Source organism: Salvelinus fontinalis, chromosome 6 (genome assembly GCF_029448725.1).
Source record: "Salvelinus fontinalis isolate EN_2023a chromosome 6, ASM2944872v1, whole genome shotgun sequence".
NCBI lineage: Eukaryota > Metazoa > Chordata > Actinopteri > Salmoniformes > Salmonidae > Salvelinus > Salvelinus fontinalis.
The window spans coordinates 69,192,398-69,207,303 of NC_074670.1; the positions used below are offsets into that span (position 1 = coordinate 69,192,398).

Sequence of the window (14,906 nt, forward strand, 5' to 3'; positions counted from 1 at the left end):
CAGTCTCATTCAAAAACCTATTTTCCCAAAACCTAACCTTAACCCAAAAACCTAACCTTAACCCAAAAACCTAATCTTAACCCTAAAACTAACCCTAGCTCCTAACACTAACCCTAAACCCCCTAGAAGTAGCATTTGACCCTGTGGGGACTAAGAAAATGTCCCCAGATGGTCAAATTGTTGTTTGTTTACTATTCTTGTGGGGACTTCTGGTCCCCACACACACAAAGTCCCTCAACATCTCATTATTCAATCATGTACAAACAGCTGGTCAGATGAGTTTGGTCAGAAGCCTGAGGTTCATTGATAATAAAGCAGTTTATTCAGCTCTAGACATTCATCCAGTGTTAAGATATGCACCCAGGTCTTCTCTATTGCAGAGCCGGTGGGTGGAAAGGAGGAAGATGAGGAGGATATTGCATGTGGTGAGCAGCATTATTGCATTATTGCAACTCCACACGTCCCTCTTTCAGAGTTTACTCTTCACAGGTGAGTCTAAGGGAAAGACAGAACAAGGTGCATCAGAACCTGTGTCAGTAGACTGGATATAACATAACATGTTGTAAGACATTATATATATATATACACACACTGAACAAAAATATAAATGCCACATGTAAATTGTTGGTCTCATGTTTCATGAGCTGAAGTAAAAGATCCCAGAAATGTTCCATACGCACAAAAAGCTGATTTCTTTCAACTTTTGTACACAGTTGTTTATATCTCTGTTAGTGAGTATTTCTCCTTTGCCAAGATAATCCATCCACCCAAGATAATCCATCCACCCAAGATAATCCATCCACCCAAGATAATCCATCCACCCAAGATAATCCATCCACCCAAGATAATCCATCCACTTGACAGGTGTGGCATATCAAGAAGCTGATTAAACAGCATGATCATTACACAGGTGCACCTTGTGCTGATGAAACTGTGGGTTTTGCACAACTGAAGAATTTCTGCAAAAACTGTCAGAAACCGACTCATGGAAGCTCATCTGCATGCTCGTTGTCCTCAACAGGGTCTTGACCTGACTGCAGTTCGGCGCTGTAACCCACTTCAGTGGGCAAATGCTAACCTACGATGACCACTGGCACACTGGAGAAGTGTGCTCTTCACGGATGAATCCCGGTTTCAACTGTACTGGACAGATGGCGTCGTGGACGAGCAGCTTGCTGATGTTCACGTAGTGATCACAGTGCCCCATGGTGGCGGTGGGGTAATATTATGAGCAGGCATGAGCTACGGACAACATATAAAATAGCATTTTATCGATGGCAATTTGAATGCACAGAGATACCGTGACGAGATCCTGAGGACCATTGTCGTGCCATTCATCCACCACCATCGCCTCATGTTTCAGCATGATAATGCACGGCCCCATGTCGCAAGGTTCTGTACACAATTCCTGGAAGATGAAAATGTCCCAGTTCTTCCATGGCCTGCATACTCACCACACATGTCACCCATTCAGCATGTTTGGGATGCTCTGGATCGACGTGTATGACAGCATGTTCCAGTTCCCGCCAATATCCAGCAACTTCTCACAGCCATTGAAGAGGAGTGGGATAACATTCTACAGGCCACAATCAACAGCCTGATCAACTCTATGAGAAGGAGATCTGTCGAGGCCAATGGAGGTCACACCAGATACTGACTGGATTTCTGATCCACACCCCTACTGTTTTTAAGGTAACCGTGACCAACAGATGCATATCTGTATTCCCAGTCATGTGAAATCCATAGATTAGGGCCAAATGTATTTATTTAAATTGACTGATTTCCTCATATGAACCTTAACTCAGTAAAATGTTTGAAATTGTTGCGTTTCTATTTTAGTTCAGTGTAATATACATAATGTACTGTGAGAACAGTATCTGTCAACACAAGTAGGGCTGAGAGGGTTACCACAGTCATTCAACCAGGATCACACCATACATCTCTCACAGGAAAAGACTAGTACAATATTCCACACAGTCAGTTTGAACAGCGAACATTCACCTCAAGGCTAGCCTTAACCTATGGGGATCCTTGGTTAGACTTCTTCTATGATACTAGCACAGCACAATTTGTAGTCTGCTACATTGTCAGTTGGTTAGGAAAGGGTCTAGGTTAGGAGTTAGGAAACTACAGAAGGGTTCCACAAACACCACAGCACGATCAGTTCAATCACTGTCAGACCCTTGATAGCAAAACTACCATCGTTGCCATAGCTACAGCTAGCGACACACATGACACATCTCTACTCCACACCATGCGTGTTACCTGTGTTCGAACAGGGCACTCTGATCAGCAGGCTAAGGGCGGGTACAAAGATAAGGGGTAAAGAGAGATGATTGGCTAAGAGGCCTGTCAGTACCGTAGCTCCAGATATGGAGCCACCATGACAAGTCGTTTTACATGGAGTGGTGTTACCAGAGCAAACCAGTGTTAACTACTAGCTACTCCCACTGGTGTCAAATGAGTCAGAGGTGATGATTTGGCTGTGTAGGATATGTATGGTGCCACTGTGTATGTGTTGACTCACCAGAAGGGAAGTAGAGAGGGAGGTTTTTCAGGTACAGCTCCCTATCAGTGGGCAGGAACACACAGAAGATCACTCTGTCCAGCTTTATGACACACACACACACACACAAAACATCCATATAAATAAGTGGAAGATCATCATTTTGTCTCGAGGGCCACAGCAGGATTTTAAAATTCAGGAGGGCAGAAGAGATTTTCTTTTTGGAACAATTTGTTGGTCATAATAAGAGCAGTTATCTGAAAGGTATAAGTCCATTAGTATTTCTACCTACTTTCTATCAAGTTTTAGACTTTCAACAGTGGCCTGGAGGTTTTTTTATAACCCAAATTAATAATTACCCCCTCAACAACAACAAAAAGATTGAATGTGCTTACGGGCCAGATGTTGTCTACCGCTGGTATAACTGTAGAATAAAGTTGATCTTCAGAAGCGATGCTAAATACTGAGAACAAAGCATTTTCATAGAACACTAGTTGTAATATAACAGCTGTAAGTCCGGACTATGTCTTCATCAGCCCAGAGAAAAGATCTCTACGATATCAGAACAACCCTGTTAATAATAACCAGCGGTACCCTGCGGCAGGAAGTGGGCCCTCCCATCACTTCACATCCTCATTACTCAATGAACACAGTGCCATTAAGTCCGTGTTTGGACTGGAGCAGAGCTGCATGCTGGTTCACTCCACTACAATTAGGCCACAGATCCAGCAGAAGCTATCATTATCTATACAGTATATATATCATAGGGTTTGGTAGGAAGCAGATGTTATTGGCATCAGGTAAAAACAGTCAGAACTATGGACGCTGGGAGAGTGCAGAGGAAGATTGACAATACATCAGAATCTGGAGGTCAAAATAGGATATTTTTAGTACTATTAAATTAGGAACTTCCTTTTTGTTTTGGTTTAATATGTACATATCTCATGCTGTTGTGTCAACTTGTATAACTAAAAAAAGTTATAAATAATTGATCACAAAAATAGTGTACACTGGAGGAAGAGTAGAGGAGGAAGGAGTGAATGATGAAGAAGAAGATAGTAAAGATAACAGACAGGCAACAGACTAACTTCCCTCCAGTCATCTATTCCTCTTTTCCCTCTTCTCTCTTCTGTCAGGAAAAGGTGTGTATTAGTCCTCTAAGCCCGTCAGGAGCCAATTAAAACACAGCCTTAGCTACGAGTGTGTGTGTGAGTGTGTGTGTGTGTGTGTGTGTGTGTTGTCGCAGTCCGCCCTCTCCTGACTCTCTCCAGAAAACCAAAAACAACAGCTGTGAGACAGAATACCAGAAGGAAAGGAAAGAAAATAATAATTAGACACACACACAAACAAGAGCACACACACCTTCTCATGGTGTTCATCCAGGTACTTCCTGACAGTCTCCAACGCGACGTGCACAGCCTGCTCAGGTGGGTATCCTAGACACAAACACAGCCACAAACACACAGCAATTACTGTGGTGTGCAGGTGGCCAAGAGCACTGTGTTATGGGTGGCCAAGAGCACTGTGTTATGGGTGGCCAAGATCACTGTAGAATCAATACAATTAGAGAAACACCCATTTGTTTGGACCAACAACAGAGTGGCTGTCTACTCTCTTCTTCTCTCTGCTGACAGAGTGGCTGTCTACTCTCTTCTTCTCTCTTCTAACAGAGTGGCTGTCTACTCTCTTCTCTCTGCTAACAGAGTGGCTGTCTACTCTCTTCTTCTCTCTGCTAACAGAGTGGCTGTCTACTCTCTTCTTCTCTCTGCTAACAGAGTGGCTGTCTTCTCTCTGCTAACAGAGTGGCTGTCTACTCTCTTCTTCTCTCTGCTAACAGAGTGGCTGTCTACTCTCTTCTTCTCTCTGCTAACAGAGTGGCTGTCTACTCTCTTCTCTCTGCTAACAGAGTGGCTGTCTACTCTCTTCTTCTCTCTGCTAACAGAGTGGCTGTCTACTCTCTTCTTCTCTCTGCTAACAGAGTGGCTGTCTACTCTCTTCTTCTCTCTGCTAACAGAGTGGCTGTCTACTCTCTTCTCTCTGCTAACAGAGTGTCTGTCTACTCTCTTCTTCTCTCTTCTAACAGAGTGGCTGTCTACTCTCTTCTCTCTGCTAACAGAGTGGCTGTCTACTCTCTTCTTCTCTCTGCTAACAGAGTGGCTGTCTACTCTCTTCTCTCTGCTAACAGAGTGGCTGTCTACTCTCTTCTTCTCTCTTCTAACAGTGGCTGTCTACTCTCTTCTCTCTGCTAACAGAGTGGCTGTCTACTCTCTTCTTCTCTCTTCTAACAGTGGCTGTCTACTCTCTTCTCTCTGCTAACAGAGTGGCTGTCTACTCTCTTCTTCTCTCTGCTAACAGAGTGGCTGTCTACTCTCTTCTTCTCTCTGCTAACAGAGTGGCTGTCTACTCTCTTCTCTCTGCTAAGAGAGTGTCTGTCTTCTCTCTGCTAACAGAGTGGCTGTCTACTCTCTTCTTCTCTCTGCTAACAGAGTGGCTGTCTACTCTCTTCTTCTCTCTGCTAACAGAGTGGCTGTCTACTCTCTTCTTCTCTCTGCTAACAGAGTGGCTGTCTACTCTCTTCTTCTCTCTGCTAACAGAGTGGCTGTCTACTCTCTTCTCTCTGCTAACAGAGTGGCTGTCTACTCTCTTCTCTCTGCAAACATAGTGGCTGTCTACTCTCTTCTTCTCTCTTCTAACAGAGTGGCTGTCTACTCTCTTCTTCTCTCTGCTGACAGAGTGGCTGTCTACTCTCTTCTTCACTCTGCTGACAGAGTGGCTGTCTACTCTCTTCTTCACTCTGCTAACAGAGTGGCTGTCTTCTCTCTTCTTCTCTCTGCTAACAGAGTGGCTGTCTACTCTCTTCTTCTCTCTGCTAACAGAGTGGCTGTCTACTCTCTTCTTCTCTCTGCTAACAGAGTGGCTGTCTACTCTCTTCTTCTCTCTTCTAACAGAGTGGCTGTCTACTCTCTTCTTCTCTCTTCTAACAGAGTGGCTGTCTACTCTCTTCTTCTCTCTGCTAACAGAGTGGCTGTCTACTCTCTTCCCCTCTCTTCTAACAGAGTGGCTGTCTACTCTCTTCCCCTCTCTTCTAACAGAGTGGCTGTCTACTCTCTTCTCTCTGCTAACAGAGTGGCTGTCTACTCTCTTCTTCTCTCTTCTAACAGAGTGGCTGTCTACTCTCTTCTCTCTGCTAACAGAGTGGCTGTCTACTCTCTTCTTCTCTCTTCTAACAGAGTGGCTGTCTACTCTCTTCTCTCTGCTAACAGAGTGGCTGTCTACCCTCTTCTCTCTGCTAACAGAGTGGCTGTCTTCTCTCTTCTAACAGAGTGGCTGTCTACTCTCTTCTTCTCTCCTCTAACAGAGTGGCTGTCTACTCTCTTCTCTTTGCTAACAGAGTGGCTGTCTACTCTCTTATTCTCTCTGCTAACAGAGTGGCTGTCTACTCTCTTCCCCTCTCTTCTAACAGAGTGGCTGTCTACTCTCTTCCCCTCTCTTCTAACAGAGTGGCTGTCTACTCTCTTCTTCTCTCTGTTAACAGAGTGGCTGTCTACTCTCTTCTCTCTGCTGACAGAGTGGCTGTCTACTCTCTTCTTCTCTCTGCTAACAGAGTGGCTGTCTACTCTCTTCTTCTCTCTGCTAACAGAGTGGCTGTCTACTCTCTTCTTCTCTCTGCTAACAGAGTGGCTGTCTACTCTCTTCTTCTCTCTTCTAACAGAGTGGCTGTCTACTCTCTTCTTCTCTCTGCTAACAGAGTGGCTGTCTACTCTCTTCTCTCTGCTAACAGAGTGTCTGTCTTCTCTCTGCTAACAGAGTGGCTGTCTACTCTCTTCTTCTCTCTGCTAACAGAGTGGCTGTCTACTCTCTTCTTCTCTCTGCTAACAGAGTGGCTGTCTACTCTCTTCTTCTCTCTTCTAACAGAGTGGCTGTCTACTCTCTTCTAACAGAGTGGCTGTCTACTCTTTTCCCCTCTCTTCTAACAGAGTGGCTGTCTACTCTCTTCCCCTCTCTTCTAACAGAGTGGCTGTCTACTCTCTTCCTCTCTCTGCTAACATAGTGGCTGTCTACTCTCTGCTGACAGAGTGGCTGTCTACTCTCTTCTTCTCTCTGCTAACAGAGTGGCTGTCTACTCTCTTCCTCTCTCTGCTAACAGAGTGGCTGTCTTCTCTCTTCTAACAGAGTGGCTGTCTACTCTCTTCTTCTCTCTTCTAACAGAGTGGCTGTCTACTCTCTTATTCTCTCTACTAACAGAGTGGCTGTCTACTCTCTTCTTCTCTCTGCTAACAGAGTGGCTGTCTACTCTCTTCCCCTCTCTTCTAACAGAGTGGCTGTCTACTCTCTTCTAACAGAGTGGCTGTCTACTCTCTTCCTCTCTCTGCTAACAGAGTGGCTGTCTACTCTCTTCTTCTCTCTGCTAACAGAGTGGCTGTCTACTCTCTTCTTCTCTCTGCTAACAGAGTGGCTGTCTACTCTCTTCTCTCTGCTGACAGAGTGGCTGTCTACTCTCTTCTTCTCTCTGCTAACAGAGTGGCTGTCTACTCTCTTCTTCTCTCTGCTAACAGAGTGGCTGTCTACTCTCTTCTTCTCTCTGCTAACAGAGTGGCTGTCTACTCTCTTCTTCTCTCTGCTAACAGAGTGGCTGTCTACTCTCTTCTTCTCTCTGCTAACAGAGTGGCTGTCTACTCTCTTCTTCTCTCTTCTAACAGAGTGGCTGTCTACTCTCTTCTTCTCTCTTCTAACAGAGTGGCTGTCTACTCTCTTCTAACAGAGTGGCTGTCTACTCTCTTCTTCTCTCTGCTAACAGAGTGGCTGTCTACTCTCTTCTTCTCTCTTCTAACAGTGGCTGTCTACTCTCTTCTCTCTGCTAACAGAGTGGCTGTCTACTCTCTTCTCTCTGCTAAGAGAGTGTCTGTCTTCTCTCTGCTAACAGAGTGGCTGTCTACTCTCTTCTTCTCTCTGCTAACAGAGTGGCTGTCTACTCTCTTCTTCTCTCTGCTAACAGAGTGGCTGTCTACTCTCTTCTCTCTGCTAACAGAGTGGCTGTCTACTCTCTTCTTCTCTCTTCTAACAGAGTGGCTGTCTACTCTCTTCTTCTCTCTTCTAACAGAGTGGCTGTCTACTCTCTTCTTCTCTCTGCTGACAGAGTGGCTGTCTACTCTCTTCTTCACTCTGCTGACAGAGTGGCTGTCTACTCTCTTCTTCACTCTGCTAACAGAGTGGCTGTCTTCTCTCTTCTTCTCTCTGCTAACAGAGTGGCTGTCTACTCTCTTCTTCTCTCTGCTAACAGAGTGGCTGTCTACTCTCTTCTTCTCTCTGCTAACAGAGTGGCTGTCTACTCTCTTCTTCTCTCTTCTAACAGAGTGGCTGTCTACTCTCTTCTTCTCTCTTCTAACAGAGTGGCTGTCTACTCTCTTCTTCTCTCTGCTAACAGAGTGGCTGTCTACTCTCTTCCCCTCTCTTCTAACAGAGTGGCTGTCTACTCTCTTCCCCTCTCTTCTAACAGAGTGGCTGTCTACTCTCTTCTCTCTGCTAACAGAGTGGCTGTCTACTCTCTTCTTCTCTCTTCTAACAGAGTGGCTGTCTACTCTCTTCTCTCTGCTAACAGAGTGGCTGTCTACTCTCTTCTTCTCTCTGCTAACAGAGTGGCTGTCTACCCTCTTCTCTCTGCTAACAGAGTGTCTGTCTTCTCTCTGCTAACAGAGTGGCTGTCTACTCTCTTCTTCTCTCCTCTAACAGAGTGGCTGTCTACTCTCTTCTCTCTGCTAACAGAGTGGCTGTCTACTCTCTTATTCTCTCTGCTAACAGAGTGGCTGTCTACTCTCTTCCCCTCTCTTCTAACAGAGTGGCTGTCTACTCTCTTCCCCTCTCTTCTAACAGAGTGGCTGTCTACTCTCTTCTTCTCTCTGTTAACAGAGTGGCTGTCTACTCTCTTCTAACAGAGTGTCTGTCTACTCTCTTCTTCTCTCTGCTAACAGAGTGGCTGTCTACTCTCTTCTTCTCTCTGTTAACAGAGTGGCTGTCTACTCTCTTCTAACAGAGTGGCTGTCTACTCTCTTCTTCTCTCTGCTAACAGAGTGGCTGTCTACTCTCTTCTTCTCTCTTCTAACAGAGTGGCTGTCTACTCTCTTCTTCTCTCTGCTAACAGAGTGGCTGTCTACTCTCTTCTTCTCTCTTCTAACAGAGTGGCTGTCTACTCTCTTCTTCTCTCTGCTAACAGAGTGGCTGTCTACTCTCTTCTCTCTGCTAACAGAGTGTCTGTCTTCTCTCTGCTAACAGAGTGGCTGTCTACTCTCTTCTTCTCTCTGCTAACAGAGTGGCTGTCTACTCTCTTCTTCTCTCTGCTAACAGAGTGGCTGTCTACTCTCTTCTTCTCTCTTCTAACAGAGTGGCTGTCTACTCTCTTCTAACAGAGTGGCTGTCTACTCTCTTCTCTCTGCTAACAGAGTGGCTGTCTACTCTTTTCCCCTCTCTTCTAACAGAGTGGCTGTCTACTCTCTTCCCCTCTCTTCTAACAGAGTGGCTGTCTACTCTCTTCCTCTCTCTGCTAACATAGTGGCTGTCTACTCTCTGCTGACAGAGTGGCTGTCTACTCTCTTCTTCTCTCTGCTAACAGAGTGGCTGTCTACTCTCTTCCTCTCTCTGCTAACAGAGTGGCTGTCTTCTCTCTTCTAACAGAGTGGCTGTCTACTCTCTTCTTCTCTCGTCTAACAGAGTGGCTGTCTACTCTCTTATTCTCTCTACTAACAGAGTGGCTGTCTACTCTCTTCTTCTCTCTGCTAACAGAGTGGCTGTCTACTCTCTTCCCCTCTCTTCTAACAGAGTGGCTGTCTACTCTCTTCTAACAGAGTGGCTGTCTACTCTCTTCCTCTCTCTGCTAACAGAGTGGCTGTCTACTCTCTTCTTCTCTCTGCTAACAGAGTGGCTGTCTACTCTCTTCTTCTCTCTGCTAACAGAGTGGCTGTCTACTCTCTTCTCTCTGCTGACAGAGTGGCTGTCTACTCTCTTCTTCTCTCTGCTAACAGAGTGGCTGTCTACTCTCTTCTTCTCTCTGCTAACAGAGTGGCTGTCTACTCTCTTCTTCTCTCTGCTAACAGAGTGGCTGTCTACTCTCTTCTTCTCTCTGCTAACAGAGTGGCTGTCTACTCTCTTCTTCTCTCTGCTAACAGAGTGGCTGTCTACTCTCTTCTCTCTGCTAACAGAGTGGCTGTCTACTCTCTTCTCTCTGCAAACATAGTGGCTGTCTACTCTCTTCTTCTCTCTTCTAACAGAGTGGCTGTCTACTCTCTTCTTCTCTCTGCTGACAGAGTGGCTGTCTACTCTCTTCTTCACTCTGCTGACAGAGTGGCTGTCTACTCTCTTCTTCACTCTGCTAACAGAGTGGCTGTCTTCTCTCTTCTTCTCTCTGCTAACAGAGTGGCTGTCTACTCTCTTCTTCTCTCTGCTAACAGAGTGGCTGTCTACTCTCTTCTTCTCTCTGCTAACAGAGTGGCTGTCTACTCTCTTCTTCTCTCTTCTAACAGAGTGGCTGTCTACTCTCTTCTTCTCTCTTCTAACAGAGTGGCTGTCTACTCTCTTCTTCTCTCTGCTAACAGAGTGGCTGTCTACTCTCTTCCCCTCTCTTCTAACAGAGTGGCTGTCTACTCTCTTCCCCTCTCTTCTAACAGAGTGGCTGTCTACTCTCTTCTCTCTGCTAACAGAGTGGCTGTCTACTCTCTTCTTCTCTCTTCTAACAGAGTGGCTGTCTACTCTCTTCTCTCTGCTAACAGAGTGGCTGTCTACTCTCTTCTTCTCTCTTCTAACAGAGTGGCTGTCTACTCTCTTCTCTCTGCTAACAGAGTGGCTGTCTACCCTCTTCTCTCTGCTAACAGAGTGTCTGTCTTCTCTCTGCTAACAGAGTGGCTGTCTACTCTCTTCTTCTCTCCTCTAACAGAGTGGCTGTCTACTCTCTTCTCTTTGCTAACAGAGTGGCTGTCTACTCTCTTATTCTCTCTGCTAACAGAGTGGCTGTCTACTCTCTTCCCCTCTCTTCTAACAGAGTGGCTGTCTACTCTCTTCCCCTCTCTTCTAACAGAGTGGCTGTCTACTCTCTTCTTCTCTCTGTTAACAGAGTGGCTGTCTACTCTCTTCTCTCTGCTGACAGAGTGGCTGTCTACTCTCTTCTTCTCTCTGCTAACAGAGTGGCTGTCTACTCTCTTCTTCTCTCTGCTAACAGAGTGGCTGTCTACTCTCTTCTTCTCTCTGCTAACAGAGTGGCTGTCTACTCTCTTCTTCTCTCTTCTAACAGAGTGGCTGTCTACTCTCTTCTTCTCTCTGCTAACAGAGTGGCTGTCTACTCTCTTCTCTCTGCTAACAGAGTGTCTGTCTTCTCTCTGCTAACAGAGTGGCTGTCTACTCTCTTCTTCTCTCTGCTAACAGAGTGGCTGTCTACTCTCTTCTTCTCTCTGCTAACAGAGTGGCTGTCTACTCTCTTCTTCTCTCTTCTAACAGAGTGGCTGTCTACTCTCTTCTAACAGAGTGGCTGTCTACTCTCTTCTCTCTGCTAACAGAGTGGCTGTCTACTCTTTTCCCCTCTCTTCTAACAGAGTGGCTGTCTACTCTCTTCCCCTCTCTTCTAACAGAGTGGCTGTCTACTCTCTTCCTCTCTCTGCTAACATAGTGGCTGTCTACTCTCTGCTGACAGAGTGGCTGTCTACTCTCTTCTTCTCTCTGCTAACAGAGTGGCTGTCTACTCTCTTCCTCTCTCTGCTAACAGAGTGGCTGTCTTCTCTCTTCTAACAGAGTGGCTGTCTACTCTCTTCTTCTCTCTTCTAACAGAGTGGCTGTCTACTCTCTTATTCTCTCTACTAACAGAGTGGCTGTCTACTCTCTTCTTCTCTCTGCTAACAGAGTGGCTGTCTACTCTCTTCCCCTCTCTTCTAACAGAGTGGCTGTCTACTCTCTTCTAACAGAGTGGCTGTCTACTCTCTTCCTCTCTCTGCTAACAGAGTGGCTGTCTACTCTCTTCTTCTCTCTGCTAACAGAGTGGCTGTCTACTCTCTTCTTCTCTCTGCTAACAGAGTGGCTGTCTACTCTCTTCTCTCTGCTGACAGAGTGGCTGTCTACTCTCTTCTTCTCTCTGCTAACAGAGTGGCTGTCTACTCTCTTCTTCTCTCTGCTAACAGAGTGGCTGTCTACTCTCTTCTTCTCTCTGCTAACAGAGTGGCTGTCTACTCTCTTCTTCTCTCTGCTAACAGAGTGGCTGTCTACTCTCTTCTTCTCTCTGCTAACAGAGTGGCTGTCTACTCTCTTCTTCTCTCTTCTAACAGAGTGGCTGTCTACTCTCTTCTTCTCTCTTCTAACAGAGTGGCTGTCTACTCTCTTCTAACAGAGTGGCTGTCTACTCTCTTCTTCTCTCTGCTAACAGAGTGGCTGTCTACTCTCTTCTTCTCTCTTCTAACAGTGGCTGTCTACTCTCTTCTCTCTGCTAACAGAGTGGCTGTCTACTCTCTTCTCTCTGCTAAGAGAGTGTCTGTCTTCTCTCTGCTAACAGAGTGGCTGTCTACTCTCTTCTTCTCTCTGCTAACAGAGTGGCTGTCTACTCTCTTCTTCTCTCTGCTAACAGAGTGGCTGTCTACTCTCTTCTCTCTGCTAACAGAGTGGCTGTCTACTCTCTTCTTCTCTCTTCTAACAGAGTGGCTGTCTACTCTCTTCTTCTCTCTTCTAACAGAGTGGCTGTCTACTCTCTTCTTCTCTCTGCTGACAGAGTGGCTGTCTACTCTCTTCTTCACTCTGCTGACAGAGTGGCTGTCTACTCTCTTCTTCACTCTGCTAACAGAGTGGCTGTCTTCTCTCTTCTTCTCTCTGCTAACAGAGTGGCTGTCTACTCTCTTCTTCTCTCTGCTAACAGAGTGGCTGTCTACTCTCTTCTTCTCTCTGCTAACAGAGTGGCTGTCTACTCTCTTCTTCTCTCTTCTAACAGAGTGGCTGTCTACTCTCTTCTTCTCTCTTCTAACAGAGTGGCTGTCTACTCTCTTCTTCTCTCTGCTAACAGAGTGGCTGTCTACTCTCTTCCCCTCTCTTCTAACAGAGTGGCTGTCTACTCTCTTCCCCTCTCTTCTAACAGAGTGGCTGTCTACTCTCTTCTCTCTGCTAACAGAGTGGCTGTCTACTCTCTTCTTCTCTCTTCTAACAGAGTGGCTGTCTACTCTCTTCTCTCTGCTAACAGAGTGGCTGTCTACTCTCTTCTTCTCTCTGCTAACAGAGTGGCTGTCTACCCTCTTCTCTCTGCTAACAGAGTGTCTGTCTTCTCTCTGCTAACAGAGTGGCTGTCTACTCTCTTCTTCTCTCCTCTAACAGAGTGGCTGTCTACTCTCTTCTCTCTGCTAACAGAGTGGCTGTCTACTCTCTTATTCTCTCTGCTAACAGAGTGGCTGTCTACTCTCTTCCCCTCTCTTCTAACAGAGTGGCTGTCTACTCTCTTCCCCTCTCTTCTAACAGAGTGGCTGTCTACTCTCTTCTTCTCTCTGTTAACAGAGTGGCTGTCTACTCTCTTCTAACAGAGTGTCTGTCTACTCTCTTCTTCTCTCTGCTAACAGAGTGGCTGTCTACTCTCTTCTTCTCTCTGTTAACAGAGTGGCTGTCTACTCTCTTCTAACAGAGTGGCTGTCTACTCTCTTCTTCTCTCTGCTAACAGAGTGGCTGTCTACTCTCTTCTTCTCTCTTCTAACAGAGTGGCTGTCTACTCTCTTCTTCTCTCTGCTAACAGAGTGGCTGTCTACTCTCTTCTTCTCTCTTCTAACAGAGTGGCTGTCTACTCTCTTCTTCTCTCTGCTAACAGAGTGGCTGTCTACTCTCTTCTCTCTGCTAACAGAGTGTCTGTCTTCTCTCTGCTAACAGAGTGGCTGTCTACTCTCTTCTTCTCTCTGCTAACAGAGTGGCTGTCTACTCTCTTCTTCTCTCTGCTAACAGAGTGGCTGTCTACTCTCTTCTTCTCTCTTCTAACAGAGTGGCTGTCTACTCTCTTCTAACAGAGTGGCTGTCTACTCTCTTCTCTCTGCTAACAGAGTGGCTGTCTACTCTTTTCCCCTCTCTTCTAACAGAGTGGCTGTCTACTCTCTTCCCCTCTCTTCTAACAGAGTGGCTGTCTACTCTCTTCCTCTCTCTGCTAACATAGTGGCTGTCTACTCTCTGCTGACAGAGTGGCTGTCTACTCTCTTCTTCTCTCTGCTAACAGAGTGGCTGTCTACTCTCTTCCTCTCTCTGCTAACAGAGTGGCTGTCTTCTCTCTTCTAACAGAGTGGCTGTCTACTCTCTTCTTCTCTCGTCTAACAGAGTGGCTGTCTACTCTCTTATTCTCTCTACTAACAGAGTGGCTGTCTACTCTCTTCTTCTCTCTGCTAACAGAGTGGCTGTCTACTCTCTTCCCCTCTCTTCTAACAGAGTGGCTGTCTACTCTCTTCTAACAGAGTGGCTGTCTACTCTCTTCCTCTCTCTGCTAACAGAGTGGCTGTCTACTCTCTTCTTCTCTCTGCTAACAGAGTGGCTGTCTACTCTCTTCTTCTCTCTGCTAACAGAGTGGCTGTCTACTCTCTTCTCTCTGCTGACAGAGTGGCTGTCTACTCTCTTCTTCTCTCTGCTAACAGAGTGGCTGTCTACTCTCTTCTTCTCTCTGCTAACAGAGTGGCTGTCTACTCTCTTCTTCTCTCTGCTAACAGAGTGGCTGTCTACTCTCTTCTTCTCTCTGCTAACAGAGTGGCTGTCTACTCTCTTCTTCTCTCTGCTAACAGAGTGGCTGTCTACTCTCTTCTTCTCTCTTCTAACAGAGTGGCTGTCTACTCTCTTCTTCTCTCTTCTAACAGAGTGGCTGTCTACTCTCTTCTTCTCTCTGCTAACAGAGTGGCTGTCTACTCTCTTCTTCTCTCTTCTAACAGAGTGGCTGTCTACTCTCTTCTTCTCTCTGCTAACAGAGTGGCTGTCTACTCTCTTCTCTCTGCTAACAGAGTGTCTGTCTTCTCTCTGCTAACAGAGTGGCTGTCTACTCTCTTCTTCTCTCTGCTAACAGAGTGGCTGTCTACTCTCTTCTTCTCTCTGCTAACAGAGTGGCTGTCTACTCTCTTCTTCTCTCTTCTAACAGAGTGGCTGTCTACTCTCTTCTAACAGAGTGGCTGTCTACTCTCTTCTCTCTGCTAACAGAGTGGCTGTCTACTCTCTTCTTCTCTCTGCTAACAGAGTGGCTGTCTACTCTCTTCTTCTCTCTGCTAACAGAGTGGCTGTCTACTCTCTTCTTCTCTCTTCTAACAGAGTGGCTGTCTACTCTCTTCTTCTCTCTTCTAACAGAGTGGCTGTCTACTCTCTTCTAACAGAGTGGCTGTCTACTCTCTTCCTCTCTCTGCTAACATAGTGGCTGTCTACTCTCTGCTGACAGAGT

General features: G+C 46.1%; 1 protein-coding gene across 2 annotated transcripts in view; it reads right to left on the bottom strand.

Moving 5' to 3' along the window:
- Positions 1-299: 299 nt before the first annotated feature.
- Positions 300-14,906, bottom strand: part of macrod1 (mono-ADP ribosylhydrolase 1) — a 161,163-nt gene continuing 146,556 nt past the window's right edge. The window contains exons 8-11 of one of the 2 annotated variants that reach the window (XM_055927547.1): positions 3,869-3,942; positions 2,528-2,609; positions 2,266-2,297; positions 300-495 (exon numbers count right to left, since the gene is read on the bottom strand). In XM_055927547.1, coding sequence (XP_055783522.1) covers positions 2,290-2,297; positions 2,528-2,609; positions 3,869-3,942 — 164 coding nt within the window. In that variant the 3' untranslated portion in view covers positions 300-495; positions 2,266-2,289. The remainder of the gene's footprint in view (positions 496-2,265; positions 2,298-2,527; positions 2,610-3,868; positions 3,943-14,906) is intronic. The other variant, XM_055927546.1, reaches the window with a different exon arrangement.